Source organism: Lutra lutra, chromosome 16 (assembly GCF_902655055.1).
Source record: "Lutra lutra chromosome 16, mLutLut1.2, whole genome shotgun sequence".
Classification (NCBI taxonomy): Eukaryota; Metazoa; Chordata; class Mammalia; order Carnivora; family Mustelidae; genus Lutra; species Lutra lutra.
In genome coordinates, this window is record NC_062293.1 from 22,298,448 (window position 1) to 22,323,997 (window position 25,550).

Sequence of the window (25,550 nt, forward strand, 5' to 3'; positions counted from 1 at the left end):
GTCATTGTGCATGCCTATCATTTGTAGTTGTCAGAAAATGGAAGGGTTTAATTTTGCCTCTCAGACTTTTTTTTTTAAGATTTTATTTATTTATTTGACAGAGAGAGAGACAGCGAGAGCAGGTACACAAGCAGGGGGAGCAGGAGAGGGAAAAGCAAGCTTCCTGCCAAGCAGGTGCTTGGCCGGATGCAGGGCTCTATCCCAGGACCCTGGGATCATGAACTGAGCCAAAGGCAGACGCTTAACTACTGAGCCACCAAGGCGCCCCTAGGACTATTTTCTTAATTTAGCCCCTCTGGCTATTTCTTAGTCCAAGTACCAAGGTAAACAAATTACCACCAAAATAAGGCATCCTTTCTGATGCCTTGCTGAGCCTGCCATTGGCATCCTGTTGCTGGCTCCCAGCCCGCTAGAGTGGGGCACGGGTTCCACTGGCCCTTAGCTCTCTAAGGGGGCCCGAGAAATTTGGGAACTGGATTTGGCAGGATCAACACCGCAGTGTCTCCCAGTTCCAAGACACAGCTCTGCCCTTGCTCTCAGCAGAGGCTGTTTCTAGAAGATAGACAAGTCCTGGCTTTTTCATCTCTGGGGTCTCAGAAACATCCAAATTTCTTGGGAATCTGGAAAATTCAAGTGCCATCACTAAACTCAGCCACACTTGCCTTTTTACATTTTTTTTTTTTTTAAAGAAGATTTTAAGTAATCTCTACACCCAATGTGGGGCTCAAACTTACAATCCCAAGATCAGGAGTCACATGCTCTACTGAATGAGCCAGCCAGGGGCCCCAGCTGCATTTTTTTTTAATTTTATTTATTTATTTGACAGACAGAGATCACAAGCAGGCAGAGAGGCAGACAGAGAGAGAGGAGGAAGCAGGTTCCCTGCTGAGCAGAGAACCCACCGTGGGACTCGATCCCAGGACCCTGAGATCATGACCTGAGCCGAAGGCAGCGGCTTAACCCACCGAGCCACCCAGCCGCCCCCGCAGCTGCATTTAAATATAGTCTTAAGATACTTGGAGGCCCAAACCTAAGGCGCTGAAGACAAAGTCCTAGGAGAATGACAAAGAAATTATCCAGCTTTCTCCCTGACTTGCTGTCTTCTGTTCTCTCTTAGAACATGTCAGTAAAGAGTCTGGGAGATGATCTGGGCTTCAGCTCAGCTTCTTCCAAAAGATCTTCCCTTTCCCCTCCTTTGTGAGCCAGGCAGGAAGAAGCCATTTCTGAAGTTTAGGATTAACAAAGGTGGGGTCGGGTTGGTGGCAGCCTCCTCTGGCTCCCCGCTCAGCACCACCCACCTTCCTCCCACAGGGCCAGATTGTTGGGAGGCCCTCCAGCCCGTTTTGCAGTCCCAGCGCTCAGGGCAGGGAGAGAGGAATTGGGTCGCCGCCTGCCTTTTTAGTGTAACACTAAATCCATTGCAGAGTGGCCTATGGGTGCCTAAGTCCCAGCCTTAGAGAGAGTGGTATGTGGCCCTCCTCCTCCCCACTCCCTTCCCAAAGCAAAAGCAGCTCCAAGAATAAGGGAGACCGGGAGACCTGTTCCTAGTTGCCAGTGAGCAATGGCTACAGCTCTGGGGCTGGCTGGGCTTCCAGCCTAAGGACAGTTTCCTTTCCTAATTCTTGGGAACTCATGTGACACTTCAGAGGGTGGTGGGCCTAGCAGGGGAGGCCACCCCACACCTGCACATTCTTCCTCCCCCTCCCCCATCCCTCAACACAACCAGGCCAATCACACAGGCTGTGGGGCCCAAACCTCCACCTGCAGGCAACTGCCATCCAAGGGCAAGCAGGGGGACAAGGACCTGTGTCCCTTCCCTCACCTCCCATTCCCTAGCACCCAGAGTTTGAGGAAAAGCGGAGAAGAGAGCTCAGGGAAGGCCAGGAATGCTGAGGGCTGGTGGGGGAGTGAGCGGGGCTGGGGATACCAGTTCTGGCTGCAGAACATTCCCAGTCAGACAGTTGTTTGCATAAAAGCCAAAAGCCACTGCACCTGGGGTGGGGAGGCCCTCTGGGGAGGTACTCCCTGGCTTGGGGGAGAAGGGGAAGGAAGGTGTCATGGAAAGTCCCTGAAGGACACGGGGTGTTGAATTTGCTGCGGTTTTGTTTTTAACTCTGTCCTGACCTGTGAAGTAGGCAGCTGCCTCCCTGCCTCCCCAAATAACAGATCTTCCCCCAGAAGAACATGAATTTACCCAAGGAAAGAGCACTGCAGTGGAAAGTATGGAGGTTAGAGGACCTGTGGGTGATGTAGGCTGCCCCCCTTCCCCAGGACTGATGGGGCAGGAAGCCCTCCAGCAGTCTTTCCCATCACCACCCCGCCCCTCAGGCCCCCTAGAAGAGCTGCCTAGTCAAATAAACCACAGCCCTGGGGGCGGCTGGTGGGAACTAGGGGGGCAGATGCCACCTCCTCCCCAGGCTTGTCATTCCACCAGGTCAATCCCCATCCCACCCCCACTGGATTAGTCTCAGCACCTCAACCTCCCTGTCACTCACAGGCCCTAGCCACCCTCCCTAGACTCTTGGGGTTGGGGAGAAGGGTACAGACAGGGTCAATGAATAAAGCAAGTGACAACCTGGTGCAGACTCCAGCTCAGTGTCTGGACTCCTGGCTTCCAACCCCAGCCTTGTCACTCTCTCGGTGACCCTGGACACTTCCATTTCCCTCTCCCGGCCTTAATTTTTCCCTGGAACTGGATCTCTGAAGTTCCTTCCAACGGAGACTAAGCCTAGCCTCAACCCCCAGGCTCCAGCCAGGCCTTTCCTCTAACTCCAGAAAGAAGAGGAGAGAAAGAGGGTCCTGTGCTCTCTCCCTTCTCTCCCCATCACACTCAGGCACTGAGGGAGGTGGGGCCCTGGAAGCAAGGGTTATGGCGGCCTATGATCTCCCCAAGTGGCCACGTTGTAAACCATTCTATGAAATTCCAATCCTGGCCCACAGGAGTCTGGGGGACGGGGTGGTGACAGTGGAATTGTGGCCTCCGAAAATGGGCACGGAGCCTGGGTCTTAACTCCCGGCCCTGGCCTCTCTTAGGTTCTCTGAATTCTGCGTGGACTCAGACACCAGATTCCCGGGTTGGGAGTGCCCAGGCGAGGATAGCGAAGGCCAGGCGCAGGGGGAAGGGGTGCGGTGCGAGGTGGGAGCTGAGGGGGGTGTGAGGGGAGGGGCAGCTGCACTTCTGAGAAACAGCTCGGAGTCTCAGCAGCCCGCAGCCTAACCCCCTGCCTGCGGCTTCACAGCTCGCTCCTCCTGCCGCCCACGCCGCTCGGGGCCTCTCCGGGGGTCGACAGCCCCCGCGGAGGCGGCTGCTGGGGAGGAGCGGCAGCTCCGGGGACAGCGTGGTGGAACCCGTGGGGTGGGGGTGGAGAATGCAGGGAGGCATGGGGCGCGTGACACCCGGGGGTAAAAAGCCATCCCCCCTCTGGGGTCCTGAGCGCCAGCCCTCCGCACGCCTGTGTGTCTCCCCCCAACCTCCACCCCCACCCCAGATGCTGTCCCTTCACACCGGGGTAGGATCCAGAAGTGAAACTGCTCCGGGTCACAGCCCAGCGCCGCCGCTGCGCCCCGCCCCGCCCTTCCGGGCACTGCAGCCCCGCAGGATCTCCCAGGGCTCAGGCGACTGCCGGGAGGAAACTGGGGGAGGGGAAGGGGAAGTGCCCCGCGGGGCTGTCTGCAGAGCGCGGCCTTCTCTCCTGGGGGTGCCCGCGCGTAACCACGAGTGGGAACCTCGAGAGGCGTCGACCTGCGCGGCGGGAGCCAAGGGGCGGCGCCTGCACTTCCCGCCACGGCCACTGGGTGTCACTGCCGCCACGCGGCTGAGAGGCTCGGGCGCCGTCAGGAGGCGGGGGCGCGGGTCCCGGGGAACCAGAGCGCCCGGCCCGCGGCGCCCACCAGGTCCTGCCCGGCCTTCGCCGTTGAGGCCCGGAGAAGCTTGGCTGCGGCGCTCAGGCCTCCCTCCCCGCCTGGCGTCCGGAGGCCCCCCACGCAGCCCACCAACTGGAGTGAAGAACAACCTAACTCCGTGCCCCGCGACGAACGGGCCCACGGCTGTGGCGCCACGCGAGCCTCCTTCCTTGGGGACCGGGGACCGAAGCGCGTACTCTGCGGCCCCCGAGCGCGCCCCCTGGAGAAGCGGGCCGGACTTACCCCGCGCCCTTAGCCCCTAGACGGCTCGGCGCCCTTCCGTCGAGCAACCGCGCGCAGGCCGCAGAGAGAAGGGAGCCCAGGGGCGGGCAGCGGGGGCAGGGCCAGTTCCGCACGTGCTGGGGGACCCGAGCGACGGCGGGATCCCCACTCCGACTCCTGCCTCGTCCGACTCAGGTCTCGCTTTACTCTCGCCTTACTCGTGCCGCTGCCCTTCCCACCACCACCGCCAGGTCATTCCTTAGCTATTGTGGGACGTGGTGGCTCAGCTGGGAGGAAGAGAACCAAAAGGTGGGAACCTGTATCGGGACTGATGGGTGTAAGAGGGCTGGGAGGGAGGAGATGCCCTGGCATCCTTTGAAAAATCGTTCTCGTGTCTGGTAGGAATACCAACTTCTATCACGTCCTGGATCTACCTCGGGGACGAGGTGTTCAAGTAAACGTAGAGGAATACGGCCTTCGCAGCAGTTCTGTGGAGGTGCAGGTGACCTCCCAGCCTCCCTCAGTCTCCCCTAAACCACTCCAAGATAAACCTGATCCAAGTAAAAGCAAACTTCCCACCATGAAAATGCAGCTCCAGCTAACACCCCTCCAGGTACCTAGCAGAGAAAAACCTGCCTCTTCCTCAGACCAGATGCAGCCCTCCTCCCATAGGGCGCTAGCTACCATCACAGCTCACCCCACAAGGGGCTGAATTTCAGACTTCCTTAAGGCCGGGTAGGGCACAATCCATCTCAGCCTAGATAGTACCCCCACTTCCCAACACCCCTACCCATATGGAGATCTTGGAGAACCCCTGGGGACCAGCCTCAGCCCCCAGGGACACCCATTCTGTGGCTCTAGACTCCAGTCTGCAACACCAACTTCCCCAAGATCCTGATGTCTTTTCCCTCCTTGCTCAACTCCCTGCCCCACCTGGAAGCTGAGAATCCTCTGTCCTAAGAAGTCACACTGTGCACCTCACTCCCTAGCCCCAAAGCTAAGGTTCTGCCAACAGCATGGGACAGGAAAGCAGACTCTGCCACAGACCCCACCTCTGTGTGATTGGGCCCTCTTTTCTGTCTGCTAGCCCAGTCCTATAGTCATGGAAACCTTTTTTCCAACTATACCATGAAGGCGAACTACCATATACAAAGGCAATGCTCTCCCCAACCCCACCCCAACCTGCCTCCCAACTCCTGCTGGAACCTTTGGACTACAGAAAGGCAGTAGAAAACTGCTTATGTAGACGTTTTGGAAGAAAGGATCCTTCTGAATAGCCTTGGTCTCTCTTGCCTATCTCCTTTTCTTCTTTCCTCCCTCCCTCCTCAGGGTGCCTGGCACTGGGCACAAGGAAGGAGCCAGGCAGGATCACTGACCCAATGTTGAACCCACCGCTGGCACCAGGATGCCCTCCACCCATGAACTTGGAGTCCGTGTAGATTTCACTGAACAGGATATCTGGGGATCAGTGAAAGCATCAATTGTCCAGAGCTTTGTCTGTCTGGATGTCCCACCTAGGGCATCCCGGGGGAGGTAGGCTTCCCTAGAATCATGCTCACCTGTTCTCAAAGTCCAGAAAGTTGCCAGCAGCCCTCCCTGCCCTCCACACTTGACCAGGCAGGGAGGTCAGCCCTGTGGCAGCGTCCTCCTACAGGCCCAGGGTGAGCCACATACCCCGGCTCTAGGCTCACACCAGTCATAATAGCCCTAAGAGCTGGTGTTCAGGATGTGCTACAGACCATTTCTGGCCAGCCCCTGGATAGGGACCCTGTGTCACCCCCTGTCAAAGCCTGGCTCCCCCTCAGGGAGATGACAGGGAATCTTCTTTTTTTTTTTTTTCCAAAGTCTTTTTCTGATTTCTGAAATGTTCTTTAATAAGTACATATACTTTTTGGGCGCTGGGGTGGCTCAGTGGGTTAAGCATTTGACTCTTGATTTTGGCTCAGGTCATGATCTCAGGGTCATGAGATCAAGCCCCGCGTTAGGCAGGCTCTGAACTCTGGGCTGAGTCTTCTTGAGATTCTCTCTCTCCCTCTCCCTCTGCCCCTCCCCCTGCTCTCTCTTTCAAATAAAATCTTTTTTTTTTTTTTTAAGATTTTGTTTATTTATTTGACAGACAGAGATCACAAGTAGGTAGAGAGGCAGGCAGAGAGAGAGAGGAAGGGAAGCAGGCTCCCCGTTGAGCAGAGAGCCTGATGCGGGGCTCAATCCCAGGACCCTGGGATCATGACCTGAGTCAAAGGCAGAGGCTTTAACCCACTGAGCCACCCAGGCAGCCCCCAACTAAAATCTTTAAAAAAAAAAATCACATACACTTTTTAAAATCAAAAACTTGATTTTAAATAACTTGATACCGAAAAGACAGTTTGTTAGGTGCTGGTCTGTACGTTCTCCACAAGGCCCCTGCTGCCCTCCCAGCAGCCCAGATTCCATCATATCCACAAGCCTCCACTAGCCACACTGTAGCTGTCCTTGGAAGTCCCTTCTGCCGTCTGGCCTCTGTGGGTCATGCTTCAGCCTCTTCGGCAGTAGAACAGCAGCCTTCCCATGTCTTCAGAGCTGGGGAGTCTTGTCCTGGGTCCCTCTGCAAGCTGATCTTGAGGGGCCCTTGTCCCCCACATTCTCAGTGGTTGCCTCTCCTCCAAGAAGTCAGAGATCTCGGCCACCCAGCAAGGACGTTCATCTGTTGATTGCCAGTGTGCCACTCAGGGTCAAGCCAGCTGCCACCTCAAACGGTCCGCAGTGGTCCAGGTCCTTCACAGTAGCCAGCACTAAGAACAGAGGTGGTAGGGGCACCTGGGTGGCTCAGTGGGCTAAGCCTCTGCCTTTGGCTCAGGTCATGACTTCAGGTTCCTGGGATCAAGCCCTGCATCTGGCTCTTTGCTCAGCAGAGAGCCTACTTCCCCCTCTCTCTCTGCCTGTGTCTCTGCCTACTTGTGATCTCTCTGTCAAATAAATAAATAAAATCTTAAAAAAAAAAAAAAAAGAACAGAGGGGGCAGAGAATGAAGGGCAGAGAAGGGCTACGTTCTACCACCTAAAGCTGGGCAGAGTCTGACCTCTGCCTCTAACTCCATATAAGACCTCAGATGGGTCACGCTTTTTGAGCCTCAGTTTCCTCTGCATGAAGTGAAAACGATATCTGTGCCACATACTCTAATTAGCTGATTGACATAGAAGGCCATTGTCCCCTGACTGGTGCCTCAGGCTATGAAGAGACACTGGGCTCTGTTTTTATACAGCTTAAATCTCTGGACATGACTCATTCTGGCCCCTTTTCTCCCACCCCAGCATGGACCCCTAGCACCCACACCTTAGAAGGGGACCTAGGCATCCCTGGCCAGTCACATAGCCAGTACCAGTCAGCTCAGGCCCAAGGAGGAGCTGGTGATGGGATGGTTCTGGAAACCATGGCAGGCAGCAGGCAACAGGTTGCTCTGGTCCCTGCTCCCTGAGGGAGTCCTGCTAACAAGAAACAAAACCTGTACCTCTCTCATGCCTGGCCGCAGTAATTTCTTCAAGGTAAGTCCCCAGAAGGTTCTAAGCTAGAGGGTGGATGAGGCCTATCTTCCCCTCTCTGTCTGACAGGCCTGGCTCCCCAGCCCCAAAGGTTGGGGGTGAGAAGCCTGGCCCAAGGGCTGCTGTGGTGGCTGGTCCTTCTCAGGGTCACCTCAGGACAACCCCCTCCCCCCCCAGCCAGAGACCAGGGCTACAGAGAAGGGAGGGGCTCTCCAAGGGAAAACACCCCCACCCCTCCTCCCCATCCCCACCCCCGGAGGCCACTTAGGAATTCCACCTGGAAGTCAGCCAGGCAGGGGCAGCAGAACAGCCCAGACCTGTATTGGGTGGAAATCCTGGCTCTCCCACTAACCGTAATTTGGGGCAGGTCTCGCTGAGCCATCAGGTTCCTCACCAACAAAACAGGATACCACCACCTCATGCCCAATCTCAAAGATTTGGGGAGAGATTTCTCCATTAAAAATTTTTCGTATTACAGAATTTTCAAGCTGACACAAATTTAAAGAATTTAACGAATCCCTATGTACCCATCACCCAGCTTCAACCATTATCAACTTACGGCAAGCCTATGACCATACTCACATCCCTAACCTTGGGGTTATTTTAAAGCAAAGCAAAGACATCATTTCACCTATAAATACCTCAGAATGAATCTCTCAAGGATGAAGACTTAAACACATACACACGCACACACAAATACCATTATCACCCCTTGAAAAGTTAACCATAATTCCTTAATATCATCAAATATCTCATCAGAGTTCGAATTTCCCCCGATTGCTCATAAATGTCTTTTACAGTTAGCTAGTTCAGATTTGAATCAAACAAGGTCAACACATTAAACGTATGGCTGAATTTCTTGAGATCTAGAGATTCCCCATCTTTTCTTGTAATTTTGTTGTCAAAGCTGGGTTCTCTGCTCTGTAGTTTCCTAGTCTGGATTTGGGTAATCGTATCCCCGTGTGTCATTTCACATGTTCCTCTGTCCATTTTTTTCTGATAAACTAGCTGCTAGATCCAAGGGATGAGACTGAGGTTCTATTTCTTAACAAAAATAATGCCTAGTTGGAGCTCACGTGTCTGGAGAGGTCTTCCTCTGTGATTTAAAGGTCAAATGGCAGGTCCACGTGTTGCCAGTTTGAGTCATTTTAAAGCTCTCCTGTCACCTAAGAGCAAAACCTGTAAAATGTTTTGACAGAACTCTTTTTAGACTGTAACAGACCAACATGGGCAGTGGGGAGAGTCCAGACCCTACAGGGTCCATCTGGGCTTGTATTTTGGAAAGATTACTCTGGATGTTGGAGGGTGGGTTGGAGAGGGAAGCAAGACTTAAGAGGGCTGAGTGTTGTGGGGTCCCATTTATATGGCCTTCTAGAGGGACCAAACTATAAGGACAAAAAGTAGGAGGGAGGGGCACCTGGGTTGCTCAGTCAGTTAAGTGTCTGCCTTCGGCTCTGGTCATGATCTCTGAGTCCCAGGATCGAGCCCCACATTGGGCTCCTAGCTCAGCGGAGTTTGCTTCTCCCTCTGCCCCTCACCCGGCTCTCGTGCTCTCTCTCACTCTCTAATTAAAAAAATAAAATCTTTGAAAAAAAAAAAGAAAGCAGGAGGGAGAGGGGTTGATGTGGGGGTCATGAGGACTTGGGAGAGGTATTGGGCCATGTATCCGGATAGGGGTGGGAGATTCCTAACTGCGTGTTTGTCAGGACTCATCTGAACAGTTGGCCCACAGGACTTCTTTTAGGGCCTGTCAGGAGATGGCACCTGGATGACAGTCCCTCATACATGCTTTCATTCACTGGAGACTCTGATGACCAAGACCACCCTGTCCTCAAGAAACGTCCAGGCTGGAGGACATGTGGCCCCCGCCATCTGACACATTTGCCAAGGCCTGGTGCCCCCCTCTACCACTCCCCTGCTCCACTCCACTAGCCAGGTCTTGCCAGACAGAACTCACGGATATATCAAAAAATAAGCTTTATTGTCACTCATACAAAACAAAGCAGATCAACTGGCCTCTCAGTCTGTACAAAGGGGGGGGGGGCTAAGACCACCTGGGCTGCCCCATTTCTCCCATAATGCCCTGCCCCAGGGCCGCACCCAGGAGCTCCATGGAGGGGAGCCCCCACCCCCAGTGCCTTTTCTTGAGAAGAGAGGTGGGGGGTGAGGCGGGGGCGCTTGCTGCCTGAGGGAGAGGCAACGGAGCAAAGCAGACCGCTCTCTCCAGGGGAGGGGAACCCTCCGGAGCTTCTGGGCCCTGGAGTCCGCTCCACACGCACCCGGGTGGCCAGAGGTGGGTCACAGCGCCACTCGGGTGCAGCAGTGACGGAGCACGCAGGGCAGGATGCCGCGGTTCAGCTGGTGGAACTCCACGAGCTGCAGCAGGTCGGTGAAGCGAGTCTGGCCGTCGTCCATGCTGAAGTAGAGGCGGCCCTCCTCCTCGCTCTGGGGGACAGCCAGAGGGGATAGCAGGTCGGGGGAGGTGCGGGGGCGCAGGCATCTCCCCGAGAGACCCCAGACACACGGTGGGGGCGGGGGGAGGAGCTGGGGAGCTACTCCAGGGGCTTGAGGAGGAGGACGGGGATGACTCACCGGGAGGATAAGATAATGTTTGACCTTTTGCAGGTGGCACAAGGAGAGGACAAAGCCCTGTGGGTTCCGCTGACTCTCTCGGACCAGGAACAGGCTGCCAGGAGACAGAGCAATGTCACCTGAAGACCCAGAGCTGCCACCCCGACACAGGGTCCCTCCTATCCCTGGGTCTGTTTTCCTGCTCAGGCCTGCCCCTTACCCGTCTACCAGGCCCTGCTGCCCGATGAGCCGCTGGCTCTCCTCTCGGGAAATGCGTCCGTGAAACCAGGGCTGGGTGCGGTGGATGGCTGGAGTTGGGGAACGCAGAAGGGCAGTCACTCTGGAGAGGAGACCCCCCCCAACCCTAGCCACCCCCACCAGGAATGCTCAAAGAAGCCACGGCAGCCCCCGCCCCTGAGGACACTGGGTGCTCACCCACCTGCACTGAGGCTCGTGCCCGAGCCTGGGGTGGGTAGGCTGAGACGGTGGTTCTTCTGTAGAGCAGTGGGGGACACAGGGGATCAGGGCGTGACTGGGGTATGACCCAGCACCTCGAGCATACAGAGCCCCTTTCTGCACCTGGGGACCTCCCTTACGCCCTTCTTCCTCCCATGCCACGGAAACCCACAAGGAGGGGGGCACCTGGGTGGCTCAGCCAGTTCAGCATCCAACTCTTGATTTCGGCTCAGGTCATGATCTCAGGGTAGTGAGATCCAGCCCTGAGTTGGGCTCCATGCTGACTATAGAGCTTGCTTAAGAGTCTCTCTCTCTCCTGCTTCCTCTGCCCCTCCCCCTTCTTACACACACACACACACACACACACACACACATACACACGGTCCCCAGGACAAACATGCAGATGGCTGTGGGCCCCTCACCCTCCAGGCCTGGGCCTCCTCCAGGGCTGCACTCAGAGCTTCCCGGGGGTTCTCGATGACACGCCCAGCATGGCCAGAGAAGTCCATGGCCACCAGGGTGTTATCAGAGACACTCCTCTGTAGATGGGACAGGATGTGGAGGAGTCAGAAGAGCGCCCATGTTTCCCCAGGATGGGGACTGGGTGCCCAGGCCCAGCTAATGCCCCCGTGCACACTCACCAAAGGTGGAGAACCCATACAGGACGGGCGCAGGTGGCGGGACTGGGCCTGCTGGTAATTCTTATACAGCTGTGCCCCATACTTCGGGGCAGAGGGAGAAAGAGAGCCTAAGGTCAAGCAGGTGCTGGGGACGGGGCTGTGAAACCCCCCTGCCACCAGAATGCCCCAAGAGCAAGATTATCTCTGCCATGGATAAGGAGCTTTCTGAGGCCAGAGCCAGGACTCAGCCTTGGCCCGGGCATACGGAGAGAGCAAGGCTACAGCGCTCCCTCGTTCCTGAGGGCAGAGCTACTCGTGCAAAAGGGATCCGGAGGGTGAGGCCCACCTTGAAGAGGCGGAAAGCTGCTAACCAGCAGCCACGGCTCTGCTCATCCTCACTGCAGAAGACCCGAAGCCCCTTGTGGCCATTTCGAAGCTTGTTGGGCTGTAGGAAGGGGAAACCAGCGGGTCCCATATCTGCCATTAGGACCAGATGTCTGTCTCGGAGGGGAAGGGCAGGGTGCAGGGAGAGGCGTCTGGGTGTCCCAGATGGAGCTCAGAAGCCCTAGGTGGGATCCTGGGGCCTGAGCAGCTCCCATTCCCTCCAAGGCCCAGCCGGAGTCTTTACCTTGATACAGAAGCCAAAGTCGGTGGGCATCCCATAGAGCTTGCGGCCCTGGGTCACCACATACACGTTGGACTCATTCACATCTGCTATATACTGCAGGTGCCTCGGATCCTAGGCAGCATGGGTAGGTGGGACCTGTTACAGGCAGCCCCAGTCCCCCTAACTGCTGTCCCCGTAAGCCAGCTGGGGAGATTTCTGAGAGGAGCAGAGAAGTGCCCTAGGTCACACAGCAAACAGAAGGAGAGCCAGGATTCAAACTCAGTCTTCACCTGCCTTTCCCACTACTACCTCCTGGGGTAGGTGAGCCAGGAGGGAAAGAGGAGCAGCGGAGGGTCTCTGGGCGCAGGGGGAGAAAGATCTAGGCGTTCCAGGAAGGGAAGAGACAGCTCCGGGAATGGGATATCCCAGGGGCTGAGGCTGTCAACCCTCAAGACCTCACCTTGGAGGGGCGCTTGGGTGGCGCAGTGGGTTAAAGCCTCTGCCTTCAGCTCAGGTCATGATCCCAGGATCCTGGGATGGAGCGCCACATCGGGCTCTCTGCTCAGCAGGGAGCCTGCTTCCCCCACCTCTGCCTGCCTCTCTGCCTACTTGTGATCTGTCTGTCAAATAAATAAATAAAATCTTAAAAAAAAAAAAAAAAGACTTCACCTTGGAGGTGCCCTTGGTGGAGTAGTAGAGGCCAGACCGGCGCAGGAAGCAGAAGAAGCGTTTCCAAAGCTTCCGTCCTGATCCCCGGAGCTGCAGGAAGCCCTGGATCTCTGGGAAGCTGCCTGCATTCAGGAAGTTCTGGGGCCGGAAGAGAGCAGGAAGAGGGTGAGAGGGTGAAAGGCCAAGAGGGACACACACACGCACACACACACACATGCACAGGCCTTCAGGAGAGAAGCCGTACAGCATACATTTATTGTCCCATTTCACAGACAAAGAAACTGACGGTCAGCCAGGAAAAGTGACTTGTCCAGTCACTGAGCACTGCGCTAGACTCTCCACCACACAGAGGGGAGGCAAAATGCTTAAGGGCCAAAAAACCAATAAGGGGGTCCTGGGCAATCATGAGTATGCCACGGGATGGGGGTGTCCCTTTACCTGGATGAGGTCTTCGTGGGATATGCCTGTGTGTGCGTCCACACAGCTGGAGACCATCTTTTCTGGGAACAGGGTGTGCTGGGGGGAAAGCAGTCAGGAGTCAGGGGTCAAGGAACCAGGGTGGGGATCGAGGTGTCCCAGTGCCCGGAGCCCCTTCCCACACACTCACTGGAGAGCTCTTGAACAGTTCATACTTGGCGAAGTTCTTCCGGAAAACAAAGCGGCTGTCTCCACCAATGGGCCAGGCAGCCTGCACTTCCACCACGGACTCGTGGTCCTCCAAGCCCCGCTCTGGGGTCAAGGGCAAACAGCAGGGGTCGGCGGAGACCAGGTGGGCACCTGCCTAGCCCAGGGTGCAAAGCATCGCCTCCCTGTCCAGACAGCCCCTGACACCCCAGCTCACCCAGTGCTAGGTGGGGGTGGCACTCCACCAGCCCCCAGTTTTCATCACTCAGGGCACGAGCTCGCTGCACCAGCATCTCACAGACATAGCGGGCTGTAGCGCCCGCCGCCACCTCCACAGACCGGCAGGCCCCATCCTCGCTGTACACCTTTACTACCTGCAACCCAGAAATCGCCAACGACTCGAGGAAGGGCGAGGGTGGTTCCTTCCCTTCCCCTGCCTGCTGTACCCACAGGGACCCCTGACCAAATCCGCCCACCTCTATGGGAGCGGCACCATATCCACCCCAGTCCCACAGCACCCCCATATCCCTGCCTTCTCTCTCCCAAGACAACTCACATGGGGGCAGCTGGCGTCTCGAGGGGGCAGGCCCCTGGCACTGGAGGACCCCCCAAGGATGGGGGTCTGTGAAGGAGGACTGCAGAGCTCAGGGAAGGGGTTGGGGATGGAGGGCAGAGAGGTTGCCCGCAGCTCCTCCTCTCGAAGAAGATTCCTGGGGCCCAAGGAAGGGGGGGCAGAGAATTTGCGGACTGCAAGCTTCTGCCTTACCCAGCACTGAACCCCCCCAACCCCGACCACCACCAGCCCCTCCTCAGCTTCATCCACCCATTGTACCTGGTCGGAATGGGCAAAGGCTGGGACCTCTTCACCTCCCCAGGAAGAGGGGCATCAGGAGGCGGGGGAGTCCCAGGAGGGGTCCCAGGGGCCAGGTACAGGTCTTCTGGGGAGCTGCTGAGCTGAGGTGGAGACAGACCCAGCTCCATAACATCTGAGGGAGAAGAGGGGGCTGAAAGCAGCCGCTCTTGTACCCTTGTCCCATAGAGAGTGGCCAAGAGGACCCAGCTGTCCTGACATCACACAGCTGCCAGGGTGTCCCTCGGAGCTGACACAGCACCTTATCGCTCCCCCTCTAACTGGAGTTTCCCGGGAGCTTTTGGGGAAGGGTAGTGTGAGCCCGTTTGCAAAAGGGGACACCAAGTTCCTGAGAAGGAAGCATTCTTGCCCCCGTCACAGATGAGTCAGGGAGTGGAACTCAGTGTTTGGACTCCAAATCCAGTGCTCTTCTGTCAGCGCCACGTTGCCCAGGGGAAGAGCTAAGAGGGTCCCCCCACCGCAAGCCCAGCAGCGGCAACAGACTCCGTGTGCCACAGACTGTGTGACTCTCAGTCTCTGAGCATGCCCTAAGCATGGGGCATTCACTCCTCTGGGCTCTGCCCCAGGTTTTTCCAGTGCTTCGTTGCCAGACCTAGTTGCCAGAGCCTGTTGTGGCAACGCCTGCCCAAGTGCTGAGTGAAGCGCAGAAGGGGAGAAGGAGGTGGGAAAGACAGGAACCAGGAGGGCAAGAGGCAGGCTCAGCTGCAGGGAGAAGGACAGGGCTAGCCTGGGAGGGGCCATCCCCCAGCAGCCCCCAAACTTTGGTTACCTTCTCCAGATTCCTCCTGCCCAGTTTTCTTAAAGCCCCAATGCCAAGGCCACCTCCTCCAAGCAGAATCCTGGATTTTCCACTTCCAGACGGAAGGGCTCCTGCTCTGTACTGTGCTGCGGCCTCTGCGCCAATTCCATGCACCTGTCTTATCCACCCACTGGTCTGGAGCCACCCAGCACCCCTAGGCAAGGCCAGGGTCCTACCCACATCCTATCGCCCACAGGTACTGCATAGGCACCTACAACAAGTAAGGACAGGAGAGCTGGGACAAAGATGCCCACTGGGGACAGAGGCAGCACAGGCCCCTCCTCCACAGGAAGCAGGACCCCTCCCCCTGGCTGGAACCTCGGAGGACCTGGGAGATCTGGAGACCTAGGCCAGTGCTGTTAGGCTGCCTGCAGCACCTGGCACTGAACCTCCAGGACGGGGCAGGCCCCTGACCATTAAGTGAGGGGATTTGGGGGACAGGTGAGTCAGGGTGGGGCGGGACACCACTGCCTGGGGCTCTCTATTCAACCTTGACTCATCTGCACGACTTCCTGACTTAGGAGAAACACAAACAGCCCTGCCTCTCTACCCACCTCTCTCCCCTCCCACCCTCAACCGACCAGGCTGGGAAGAACAGGGGGGAGGGGGAGGCACAAGGCAGGGATGGGCTAGGGGAGGAGAAGGAGGATGGTGGGCCCTGCAGCTCCTCTGACATCATTTTTGCCTCCCCACCCCTGGCCCACCTCCAGTCCAGGTGGGACCTGCAATCTGTCTTTCCGGGTCCCATAGTCACCTAGTCACCTCTCAGTCTGGGAGCCCCCTCACCCAAGGAGAGAAAAAGGCCTGGCCTGGCTTCAAAGGCCCAGCTGGAGCAGAGCCAACCTCCCAGCTATGCCCTCACTCACCCAAAAAAACCATGTAGTGCTCCCTATCCTGTCTGGGGCCCACTCCTAGCACCCAGGCCACAGTGGGCCCAGAGGACTCATCTACGTCAACTTGGGGGGGTGAGGTCCTCCCAATACACTCTCTGGGATGTCCCAGCCAGAGGGGTACTACCGGAGCAGAAGTAGCAAGACACCCAAGAGAAAGACACAGACAGGCAGATGAGGAAAAGGCCAGGAGGGTGAGGCAGGGAGGGGGCTTAGGGCGCTCAGGGTCCTGCAGGGGAGGGGGGGCGGGGAATGCAAGACACACCCAGCAGCAAACATCAACAAGTCTCCAGCACATCAACAAGGCACAATGTCCCAGCTCCCATCCCCTCTACCCTGGGGTCACCAACCCTGGTGACTTCACTCCAGGGAGACGGGGTGGGGGTGGGGGGGCGGTGATGGGACACCCAGAGAACAAAAGTGGGGTCCTACTCCATCCCAGAGGGAAAAGGAATCAGGGCAGTGTTTGGGCAAAGAAATGGGAGATTTAAATCAGAATCAGATTAGAATCTGGCCTCAGAGGTCTGGAGGACCGTGAAGACTTGGGTTTGGCCTTTTGATCCCACCTTGCCTTCCAGACCCTTCTAAGGCAAGAGAAGAGTGGGGCAGTTAGAACCAAACAGATGGGATGGGAGGAGAACAGGGTCCTAGCTCTGGGGCCCGGGGAACACTCTCCCAAGAGTCCTGACCCTTTCAAACGGGGGCCCTAGGAAAGCTTCTGTGGAAGGAACCGACCCCCAAGATCTCAGTCCCCTCAACACTAGGACTCCAAGTCCAGGCTTCCCCAACCGCCTCTCCTGCCCCGCGGCTCCAGCCCCACCCTCTTTCCCGCCCTCCCAGCCTCCTGCCTCCTTGTTTACTTCCTGAATCTCGCCCCACCTGGCTGGCCCCAAGGGCGGGTGGCAGGGCCCAGTATTAAGGGCCCTTGGAAAACAAGGCCACCTCCGTCGCTAGCCAGGGGAGGGGGGAGGGGCTGGCAAGGCCGAGGCCTAGGCGGGGGACTAGCAGGTGGCGGGAAGGCCCTGCTCCAGCCCAGCACTCCACGCCCGCCCCCATCGGGATTTATGGGGGCGGGGGCGGGGGAGGTGGCTGGAAGGTCCAACCTTGCGGGAGTTGTGAGATTGCAGGGCCCAGGTAAGGAGGCGGGAAACCCCTAGATGACCCGGAGTTGGGAGGAGGACCCAGGACGCTGAGGCCCCACCCACTCCCTAACTCTGGAAAAAAACGCCCAATGGGAAAGGTGGGGGGGGCGGGGGGGTAAGCTTTCTTAAAGTTTAATTTGGGAAGAATGCTAGATTGTGTCTGTGGAGTTAATCATTACAGGCTGCTTGCCTTCCTGGAGGGCTCCCCCAGCACTATCGGAGAGGGGAGGGGGCGGAGAGGGGAGAGCAGTCTAGGACAGGCCGACCAAGAGGGGCCATTCTTGAGGGGCAGTAGGGTTGGGAGACCTTCCAAGGGCGGACAGGTGCATTCTCCATCCCCGCGGTATCAGGGAGATCCAGACTCGGGTCTTTCTCCGAACACTGCCCCCTGCCCCCAAACACGCACACACACACTTTCCCTAGTCCCCGCTCCGCCACAGACCCCCAGCATCCAGACCTCTAGCCTCCCAGCCTTCATTCCGACGCCAGGAAGGACCCCGGGGCCTGCCCCGCCCCCACCTCCCCTTCCTAGGGCAGGGCCCTGTTTTCTGAGCAGGCAAACAATCCCGAGACCGAGCTCTAACAATTTAGGAGATCCCTCTCCTCGGCTGCCCTCCAAATTGGAGGGTGCCCCCGGCCCCTGCGCGGAGACGTCAGTCTTTGGTAGAGTCTTGGGAAAACCTCAAACGGGTAACCTCAGGCTGAGCCAGGAATGCCTCTAGGCAGCCCTGGGTGCTCAGGCCCCCTCCTAGCTCTTTTTCTGGGAAGGTGGGGAGGGACTAGTTTCAGCGGGAAAGCAGCGTCTCCCCGAGGAGAGGATCGGAGATCTTTCTTCCTCATCCCCATCAGCTGCTTTGTCCGGGCGCCGGACGGAGGCGGGCTACAGGGAGGAAAGGAAGGAATAAGGAAGACAGGAAATGAGAATAGGGAAAGACTGAGGACAGATGGTGAGGAAGGGGCGGGATATGGGCGATTGGAGAAAAAGAGAAAGCGAGGCGGCCAGAGCAACACAGCAGGAGGCTGAATCTTTAAACATTGACCCCCGGACCTGCCGCTGCTCCCACCCTCTAGACGAAGTGCCCGCTGGGTCCTTACCTGGACCCTGGGCGTTGGAACACTTGGCTGGGGCCACCGGTTTAGGGAGGGAGACGCCAGGCCCTTAACTACCTGTCCCCCTCCTGCCCCCGCCCTTGGCCTGATATCATTGGGTGGGGGGGAGGGAAGGGGGGAGTCGGGAGTCAGGCAGCCGCCGACCGCCCACCTGGGCAACCTGCCAGCTCCTGGCCCTGACACGGGCACAGCCTGGGGCGCTGGGGCGGCCGGGGGTGGGAGCAGGTTGTCGGCTGGGACCGATTTTGGTCACCTTACCTGGAGGGCCCCAGCAGAAGTGGCAGGACACCGGGTACAAAGTCTGGTTCTGTCTTGGGACCCCAGACACCTGGACTTGATTTCAAATCCACTCCTTCTTCTTTACAGGTGGCAGGAGGGTGTCCCGACTTTGGACGTAGAGTGAGGGTTGGGGGGAGGGAGAGCCCTGTGTGTCCAAGCTCCTGGCCCAAGGAAACTAAAATTATCTTGGGCAGGTGGGGGCGGGGCCTGGGGAAGAATCACGGGAGGAGGAACCAGAGGAGGAGGGGCGGGACTCCCTGACACTCCACGCTGGCTGGCCGGGATTGTTTTTGCCCTTCTTAGCCCGGCGGCGGCGGCAGGTGCCCGGGGAGAGGCGGGGAAGACGGTGGAGCTGAGCAGCCTCAGAGTGAAGATCCAGAGTCCTTGTGATGTGGGAGGGAGGGACTGGGGGCCCTTCCCCATACTCCTCACCAAATCAGGTCTGCTCATTGGCCAAGCCAGGGGGCCTGTCTGGGCCTCTGGGTCCCACCTGATGGGGGCAAAGAGCACTCAGCCAAAGAGGGAAGCCTGCCAGAAGGGTGTCCAGGAACAGGGGCTGCTCCTTGACCTCCAAACACAGTCTGGCCACCCAGCCTGCACCCTGGCCCTCAGAGGCACCCAGGGAGATGTTCTCCCTTCTTGACTTTTTTTTTTTTTTTTACAGTAACACAATGAGAGAGTGAACACAAGCAGGGGAGTGGGAGAAGGAGAAGCAGGCTTCCCGCCAAGCAGAGAGCCTGATGCGGGGCCCGATCCCAGGACCCTGGGTCCACGACCCTAGCCGAAGACACACGCTTAACAACTGAGCCACCCAGGCACCCCGAAGTTCTCCCTTCTTTGCAAAGTCCAGCAGGGTCTCAGCTTCTTCTGAAATCCAAGGGGTTATACAGGGTCTCATGGTAGGAGGAATGATCTAGGGAAAGCTCTGGCCAGGTGCCAGGGGACTCCCCTTTGAGGGATCACTTTAGCTCTCTCCTCCAGCATTAGGCAAACAGAAGGGTCAGGGAGAGGGCCTGGAAGGGCACAGATCAAAGGCAGTAGCCACCTCCCAGCCTCAAGTGGGTGACAGTTGGGTAAACAAACAGTCCTTAGAGTGATAAGCAGTCTGCCCTGAGGTACCGTCAAGGAGTGGCTCGAGCCTCAACTTTCCCCAAATGGGGTTTTCCTAGAAAAACCAGTATGAGTGAACTAAGCAAAGAAGTGGGGGAGGGGGCGAGGTCACCTGGGTCTTGGAGCAGCAGCTTGCGCAAAGCACAGTAGACGACTCACTCAAAGATTCCTTCCTTCATTCAGTAATATTTGTTAAGTACCTACTATAGGCAAACCTCATGCATGGTACTGGGGAAAAGCAGGGAGCAGCAAAAACAGACCCTGGCCTTACCCTCGTGCAGCCCAGTTGGGGAGACTGATGTTAACAGAAAAATCCCATAAGGGGCTCCTGGGTGATTCAGTCAGTTATGTGACTGACTCAGGTCATGATCTCAAGAGTTGTGAGATCGAGCCCTGTGTTGGGCTCCATGCTGGGTGTGGAGCCTGCTTAAGATCCTCTCATTCTCGGGACGCCTGGGTGGCTCAGTTGATAAGCGTCTGCCTTCAGCTTGGGTCAAGGTCCCACGGTCCTGGGATCAAGCCCCACATTGGGCTCCCCGCTCCAAGGGAATCTTGTTCTCCCTCTCTCACTGTGTCTCTCTCTCTGTCAAATAAATAAATAAAATCTTCAAAAAAAAAAGATTGTCTCATTCTCCCTCTCCTTCTGCCCCTCCCCCCCTCTAAAAAAAAAATCACACACAAATAAGAAATGACAGGTGACCAGTATGCTGGGAGAATGACTCACCCGATGAGTTGGGGAACCTTGTCTGTGGAAGTGACAAGTGAGCAGAGGGGAAACTGGAGCAGGGAGAAGGGTGGGTGGGATGGGGGGTGTTCCATTCACGATGAGAAAACAAGTGCCAAAGCCCTTATCGGGAGGGGACATGGCATGAAAAGGCACAGTGGGGTTGAGAAGGAAAGAGAGGAGGCCACACAGCTAAGCTCGGGCTGGTGAGGAGAAAGGCAAGTGCTTTGGACTCAGCTGTGTTTCTCAAAGTGTGGCCGGGGACCACCTGCCTCCACATCTCCTTAGGCTTGTGTAAAAAACAGATCCCTGGACCCCTCCCCATCTACTGAATCTCAGTCTCCAGGGCCAAGACCCAGGAATGTGTGGTATTGACAAGCCCTCAGGTGGTTAAACCAGGTTTAAGAGCCATCCATCCTGTCTGTCCAGACAGGCAGGAACTATGGGTCGAGGCCAGACCCTGCAGTGGCTCTTCAGGCACAGAAAGGCAGGCAGATTTATATTTTTAAAAGATCACGCTGGATGTTGAAGGATGGGGTTAGAGAGGAAAGCCGGACTCAGAAGGCTGAGTGCTGTAGGATTCTATTTATATGGCTTTTGGGAGGGGATGAGACTATAAGGACAGAAGAGAGATCTGGGGTCAGGGAGGAGGGAGACGGGTTGACAGCAAAGGGGAAGGGGACTTGTGAGGAGGTAATGGAGCTGTTCTATATCTTGGTCATGGTGGTAGGTACACAGCTCGGTTAGGACTCATAGAAAGGTACACTCAAGAGGACAAATTTTACTGTGTATAAGTTATATTTGAACTTTAAAAAAGATTTTATTTATTTTTTTGAGAGAGAGTGAGAGAGCATGAGAGAGAAAGATCACAAGCGGGGAGAGGGTTAGAGAGAAAAGCAGACAACCCGCTGAGCAGGGAGCCCCATGCGGGACTCGAATCCCAGGACCCCGGGGTCATGACCTGAGCCGAAGGCAGACGCCCAACAGCTGAGCCACCCAGTCACTCCAGATTAGTCTTTTCAATAAATGGTTCTGGGACAATCAGCTCTCCACCTGCCAGAAGATGAGCTTAGATCCTTACCTCACAATCTACAAAGATTAACTCAAGATAGATCATAGACTTAAATGTAAGAGCAAAAATAAAATGTCTGAAGAAACTATGGGAAAAAAACCTTCTTGACCTTAAGTTAGGCAGCGATCTTAGATACAAGAGCAAAAGCACAACTGACAAAAAAAATCAGCAAATTGGACGTCATCAAAATTTAAGTTTTTTGCACTTCAATAGACATCACTAAGAAAATTTAAAAAAAAAAAATTGTTGGGATGCCTGGGTGGCTCAGTTGGTTAAATGTCTGACTTCCGCTCAGGTCATGATCCCGGGGTTCTGGGATCGAGTTCTATATGGGGCTCCCCACTCAGCGTGGAGTCTGCTTCTCCATCTGCACATCCCCCCTGCTCGTGATCTCTCCCTCTCTCCTACGCACTCTCTTTCTCAAATAAATAAATAAAAATCTTTTTTAAAATGGCAAAAGAGGGCGCCTGGGTGACTCAGTTGATTAAGTGACTGCCTTCAGCTCACATCATGATCCCGGAGTCCCTGGATCGAGCTCCATGGGGAGTCTGCTTCTCCACTCTCATGCTCTCTCTCACTCTCTCAAATAAATAAAGAAAAAAAAATTTTTTTTTAAGATTTTACTTATTTATTTGAAAGAGAGAGAATGAGAGAGAGAGAGAGAGCATGAGAAGGGGCAGGGTCAGAGGGAGAAGCAGACTTCCTGCTGAGCAGGGAGCCCGATGTAGGACTCCATCCCAGGACTCCAGGGTCATGACCTGAACCGAAGCCCGTTGCTTAACCAATGGAGCCACCCAAGCACCTAATAAAGAAAATGTTTTAAAAAAATGTTTTAAAATGGGCAAAAGATTTGAATAGATGTTTTTCTAAATGAGAGCCTGGATGGCTAATAAGCATACGAAAAGATGCTCAACATCATTAGTCATTAGAGAAATGCAAATTAAAACCACAATGATATACCACCTCACACCCACCAAGATAGCTATAATCAGAGACAGACAATAAGTGTTGACAGGGATATGGGTAAACAAATCCTCATATATTGCTGGTGAGAATGTAAAATGGTACAGACATTTCGGAATAACAGTTTGGCCGTTTCTCAAAAAGTTAAACATAAACGTACCATGCAACCCAGCTATTCTACTCCTAGGGAAATGACAACACACATAACATACAAAGACACTTACATGAACGTTCATAGCAGCATTATCCGAAATAGCTAAGAACTGGAAACACAAATGACCATCAGCTGGTATCGAATAGATCAGCAAAAAAGATGGTATATCTGTACAATGGGATACTGTTCAGCAACCAAAGAGAGCAAACAGCCCCATTGCTACAGCGTGGATGAACCTCAAAAGGTTTAGAATGAATGAAAAAAGCCAGAAGCGAAAGACCACATATTATAGCATTTACATAAAATGTCCAGAAAAGGCAAATTTATGGACAGAAAGCAGACCGATGGTTGCCTAGGGTTGGAGCTGGATGCCGGACTGCAAACAAGCAGCAGGGACCTTTCTAGACTGAAGGAAAGGTTCCGGAACTGACTGTAGTGATGGTGGCACAACTCTGGAAATCACTGAATTTTTTTTAAATTGCATTTTTAAAAAAATGTATTTATTTATTTTAGGTGGGGAGGGGCAGAGAGAGAGTCTTAAGCAGACTCCTCGCGGAGCACGGGTCCTGCCGCCGCGCTCGATCTCAAGACCCTGAGATCAGGGCCCTGAGATCACAACCTGAGAGGAAAGCAAGAGTTGGTAGCTGAAATGACTGCGCCACCCAGGAGCCCCCCAAAATTCATGATTTGAAGGGATGGTAATAATGTAGGTGACCTGTTAGGATATTATGGTATATCCCAGGGACTCCTGGGAGAAAAAAGGCAACAAGACAGCCTCCATTTTCAGAGTTCCAAAAGAGAAAAATGCCAGCCCAGGCCAGGATGAGATGGGGGAGGTGTAGGAACCGGGCAGGTGTGACGGGAGTGCAGAGCCTAAGGAGTGGGAGCCCCAAAGCCTTAGCTTCCAGACTGCAGGGGAGAAGCAGTCACTGTCCCCGACTGTGCCTACAGCTTTGGAGGTTGAGTCTGAAGCACCTGAGTGTTGAACTATGGGGTGGTTTAAAACACCATCAGTATGTTAGCAAGAAAGAGCAACCATCCCATAACATCAGCCAACCCCAGGCCCTGGATCCACGTGCCCCATCACTTTCGCTTCCTTTTGTAAACTGGAAAGCACTTGCAGTCTAAGATATTTCATGAGATTATATGAACCCGTGACGTCCAGGGGACACGAGATGCCGGGCAAGTCCAGCGCTCTGAGAACCCGGGCCGGGTTAAGGTGGTCAGGATCAGTCCATCCAGCCCACAGCCCTCAAACTGGGGATAGGGTCAAAACGCAGCAGCAATCGCGGCCTGCAGGGGGCGCCCGGACGTAACGCGCGGTCCGCTCCGCCCAAAGGCCCCGCCCCGTCACGTGCTCGCGGCGTCGCGTCACACCCGGAAGCAGCGGCTGAAGCAGTCGGGAGCAATGAGCGGGGAGCCGGGGCCGCCGTCTGAAGCGCCCCCTCCCGAGGAAATTGAACCGGGTAGTGGGGTACGCATCGTGGTGGAGTACTGGTGAGCGTCTCCAGCCCGTGGGGTGTCCGGACCGAACGGGGGTGGGTCCACGGGAAGCCCCTCCTCCGAAACCCAGGCAGAGCCCAAGCATCTTGTCCCTAGTGAACCCTGCGGTTTTGAGGCGACCTACCTGGAGCTGGCGAGTGCCGTGAAGGAGCAGTATCCTGGCATTGAGATCGAGTCGCGCTTGGGGGGCACAGGTGAGGCCCGCAGAACACCTGCTGAGTCAGTGTTCTAAATCTCAACTCTCCCACTTTCTAGCCCTGGAACTGGCTGTTTTATATAGTGTCCAGCAGTGCCTGGCACAGAGTATAACGTCCAACCAACTCGAGGCCCCTTCCAAAGGTGAGGGCGGGGGACACAGATGAAGCCTGTAGGGAAAAACGGGGTGAGACTGCAGAAGTGTAGGGTTGGAGGGGAGGGAGCCCTTCTTTGAATTATGAACCTAGAGTTCAGAGGACACACAGGTAACTCCTCCCTGGGGCTCCTTTGGCTTGAGTCGGGGTGGGAGAGCCTCTCCTTACATGCCTGTTGTCAGCATACAGTTCATTCTTTTATTTAATACCAGGTGCCTTTGAGATCGAAATCAATGGACAGCTGGTGTTCTCCAAGCTGGAAAATGGGGGCTTCCCTTATGAGAAAGATGTGAGTATTTACAATGTCAGGAGGCCCCGGTTCACCCTTCCCCTGCAATGGATCATTCCATTCCACCTCTGCCCTCTAGCTCATTGAGGCCATCCGAAGAGCCAGTAACGGAGAACCCCTAGAAAAGATCACCAACAGCCGTCCTCCGTGCGTCATCCTGTAACTACACTTGATTGTGGGTTCCTGCTCAGTTTTGGGACCCAAGCCATGGTCTCCTGTCTGGTCCTGCTGAGGGCTCCCCACTGCCTCTTTCCCCTCACCTGGGTCCTGGTAAGCTAAAAGACTCTGGCCTCCACTTTGTCCCTTTGGATACCAAGAGGGAATAGAAGCTGTGGTGGTCTTGGGGATGGGAGAGAGACCTTCTCCATGGACATTTCCACAGCCGCCTTATACCCCCTTCCCAGGATCAGTGCCCAAGTCTGCTCCCCACTCCATCTCAGCTGTACCGGTCAAATGCCACCACAGTTCTAACTCTACCTTCCACTAGCCCTGGGCAATGTCAACTATTGGCAATAAAGTGGCACTGCAAACACCTGTACCAAACTAGTGTGTGTTTTTATGTTGGGGGGGGGCGGTTGGTAGCATAGAGGCCCGCCCAGCCTTTATACCACCAGGATGGCTCTGGGGAATGGGTGGGCTTTTTTGGGACAGTTACTTCTAGTTCAGTGATTTCCTCACTCATAGCCAAGGCAAGGAAAACAAGTCACACAGTACACATTGCCTCTCCCCTCCCCTCCCACCCAAGGGGAGGAAATAACCCCCATTCCGGTGCATGGCCTTAGGAATTCATTATTTCTAAACCAGAATGATCTGGTTGTCAAAGGGCTCTCAGATTAAAATCCCAACTTGAAGATTCCATCCCCCCAACCCAAAAGCCAGGAAACAGGAGGATAGGCTCCTCATTCAAGCTTTCTGGATTCCTAGCCACTCCCTCCAGAAAAGAGGACTTGAGTGTAAGTTAGGTGGGGCGTAAGGGTTGGCATAGAGCCACCCCAGACATAGGCTGATGGCCAGCTGTTTTCCAAAATATATTTGCAAATGGAGAGAGTGGGTGTGGAGAAAGGACACTCTTACCCCCACCCCAGGGTCCCACCCCTCTCCACA

General features: G+C 55.5%; 2 protein-coding genes across 2 annotated transcripts; one reads left to right on the top strand and one right to left on the bottom strand.

Annotated features, from left to right (window-relative positions):
* Window positions 1-9,605: 9,605 nt before the first annotated feature.
* GRB7 (growth factor receptor bound protein 7) lies at window positions 9,606-18,464 on the bottom strand. Its single transcript, XM_047707281.1, has 15 exons — window positions 18,261-18,464; window positions 14,023-14,176; window positions 13,747-13,900; window positions 13,408-13,564; window positions 13,174-13,295; window positions 13,005-13,082; window positions 12,567-12,704; window positions 11,919-12,029; window positions 11,637-11,735; window positions 11,312-11,392; window positions 11,093-11,209; window positions 10,654-10,708; window positions 10,435-10,522; window positions 10,236-10,329; window positions 9,606-10,088 (listed from the first exon to the last, which is right to left on the bottom strand). Exons 2-15 carry the CDS (start codon window positions 14,169-14,171, stop codon window positions 9,942-9,944), a joined length of 1,590 nt encoding a protein of 529 aa, XP_047563237.1. The 5' UTR covers window positions 14,172-14,176; window positions 18,261-18,464; the 3' UTR covers window positions 9,606-9,941.
* A 5,184-nt stretch (window positions 18,465-23,648) lies between these two features.
* On the top strand, window positions 23,649-24,984 carry MIEN1 (migration and invasion enhancer 1). Its single transcript, XM_047707282.1, has 4 exons — window positions 23,649-23,801; window positions 23,904-24,001; window positions 24,370-24,446; window positions 24,526-24,984. Exons 1-4 carry the CDS (start codon window positions 23,713-23,715, stop codon window positions 24,607-24,609), a joined length of 348 nt encoding a protein of 115 aa, XP_047563238.1. The 5' UTR covers window positions 23,649-23,712; the 3' UTR covers window positions 24,610-24,984.
* Window positions 24,985-25,550: the final 566 nt, after the last annotated feature.

Coding starts and splice junctions, on each gene's coding strand:
- GRB7 (XM_047707281.1), bottom strand. CDS start 14,171: ATGGAGCTGGGTCTGTCTCCACCTCAGCTCAGCAGCTCCCCAGAAGAC. Junction 12,030..12,566: donor CCACCAAGGGCACCTCCAAG/GTGAAGTCTTTT, acceptor CATGCTGCCTAG/GATCCGAGGCACCTGCAGTA. Junction 10,089..10,235: donor AACATTATCTTATCCTCCCG/GTGAGTCATCCC, acceptor GCTGTCCCCCAG/AGCGAGGAGGAGGGCCGCCT.
- MIEN1 (XM_047707282.1), top strand. CDS start 23,713: ATGAGCGGGGAGCCGGGGCCGCCGTCTGAAGCGCCCCCTCCCGAGGAA. Junction 23,802..23,903: donor CGCATCGTGGTGGAGTACTG/GTGAGCGTCTCC, acceptor TCTTGTCCCTAG/TGAACCCTGCGGTTTTGAGG. Junction 24,002..24,369: donor GTCGCGCTTGGGGGGCACAG/GTGAGGCCCGCA, acceptor ATTTAATACCAG/GTGCCTTTGAGATCGAAATC.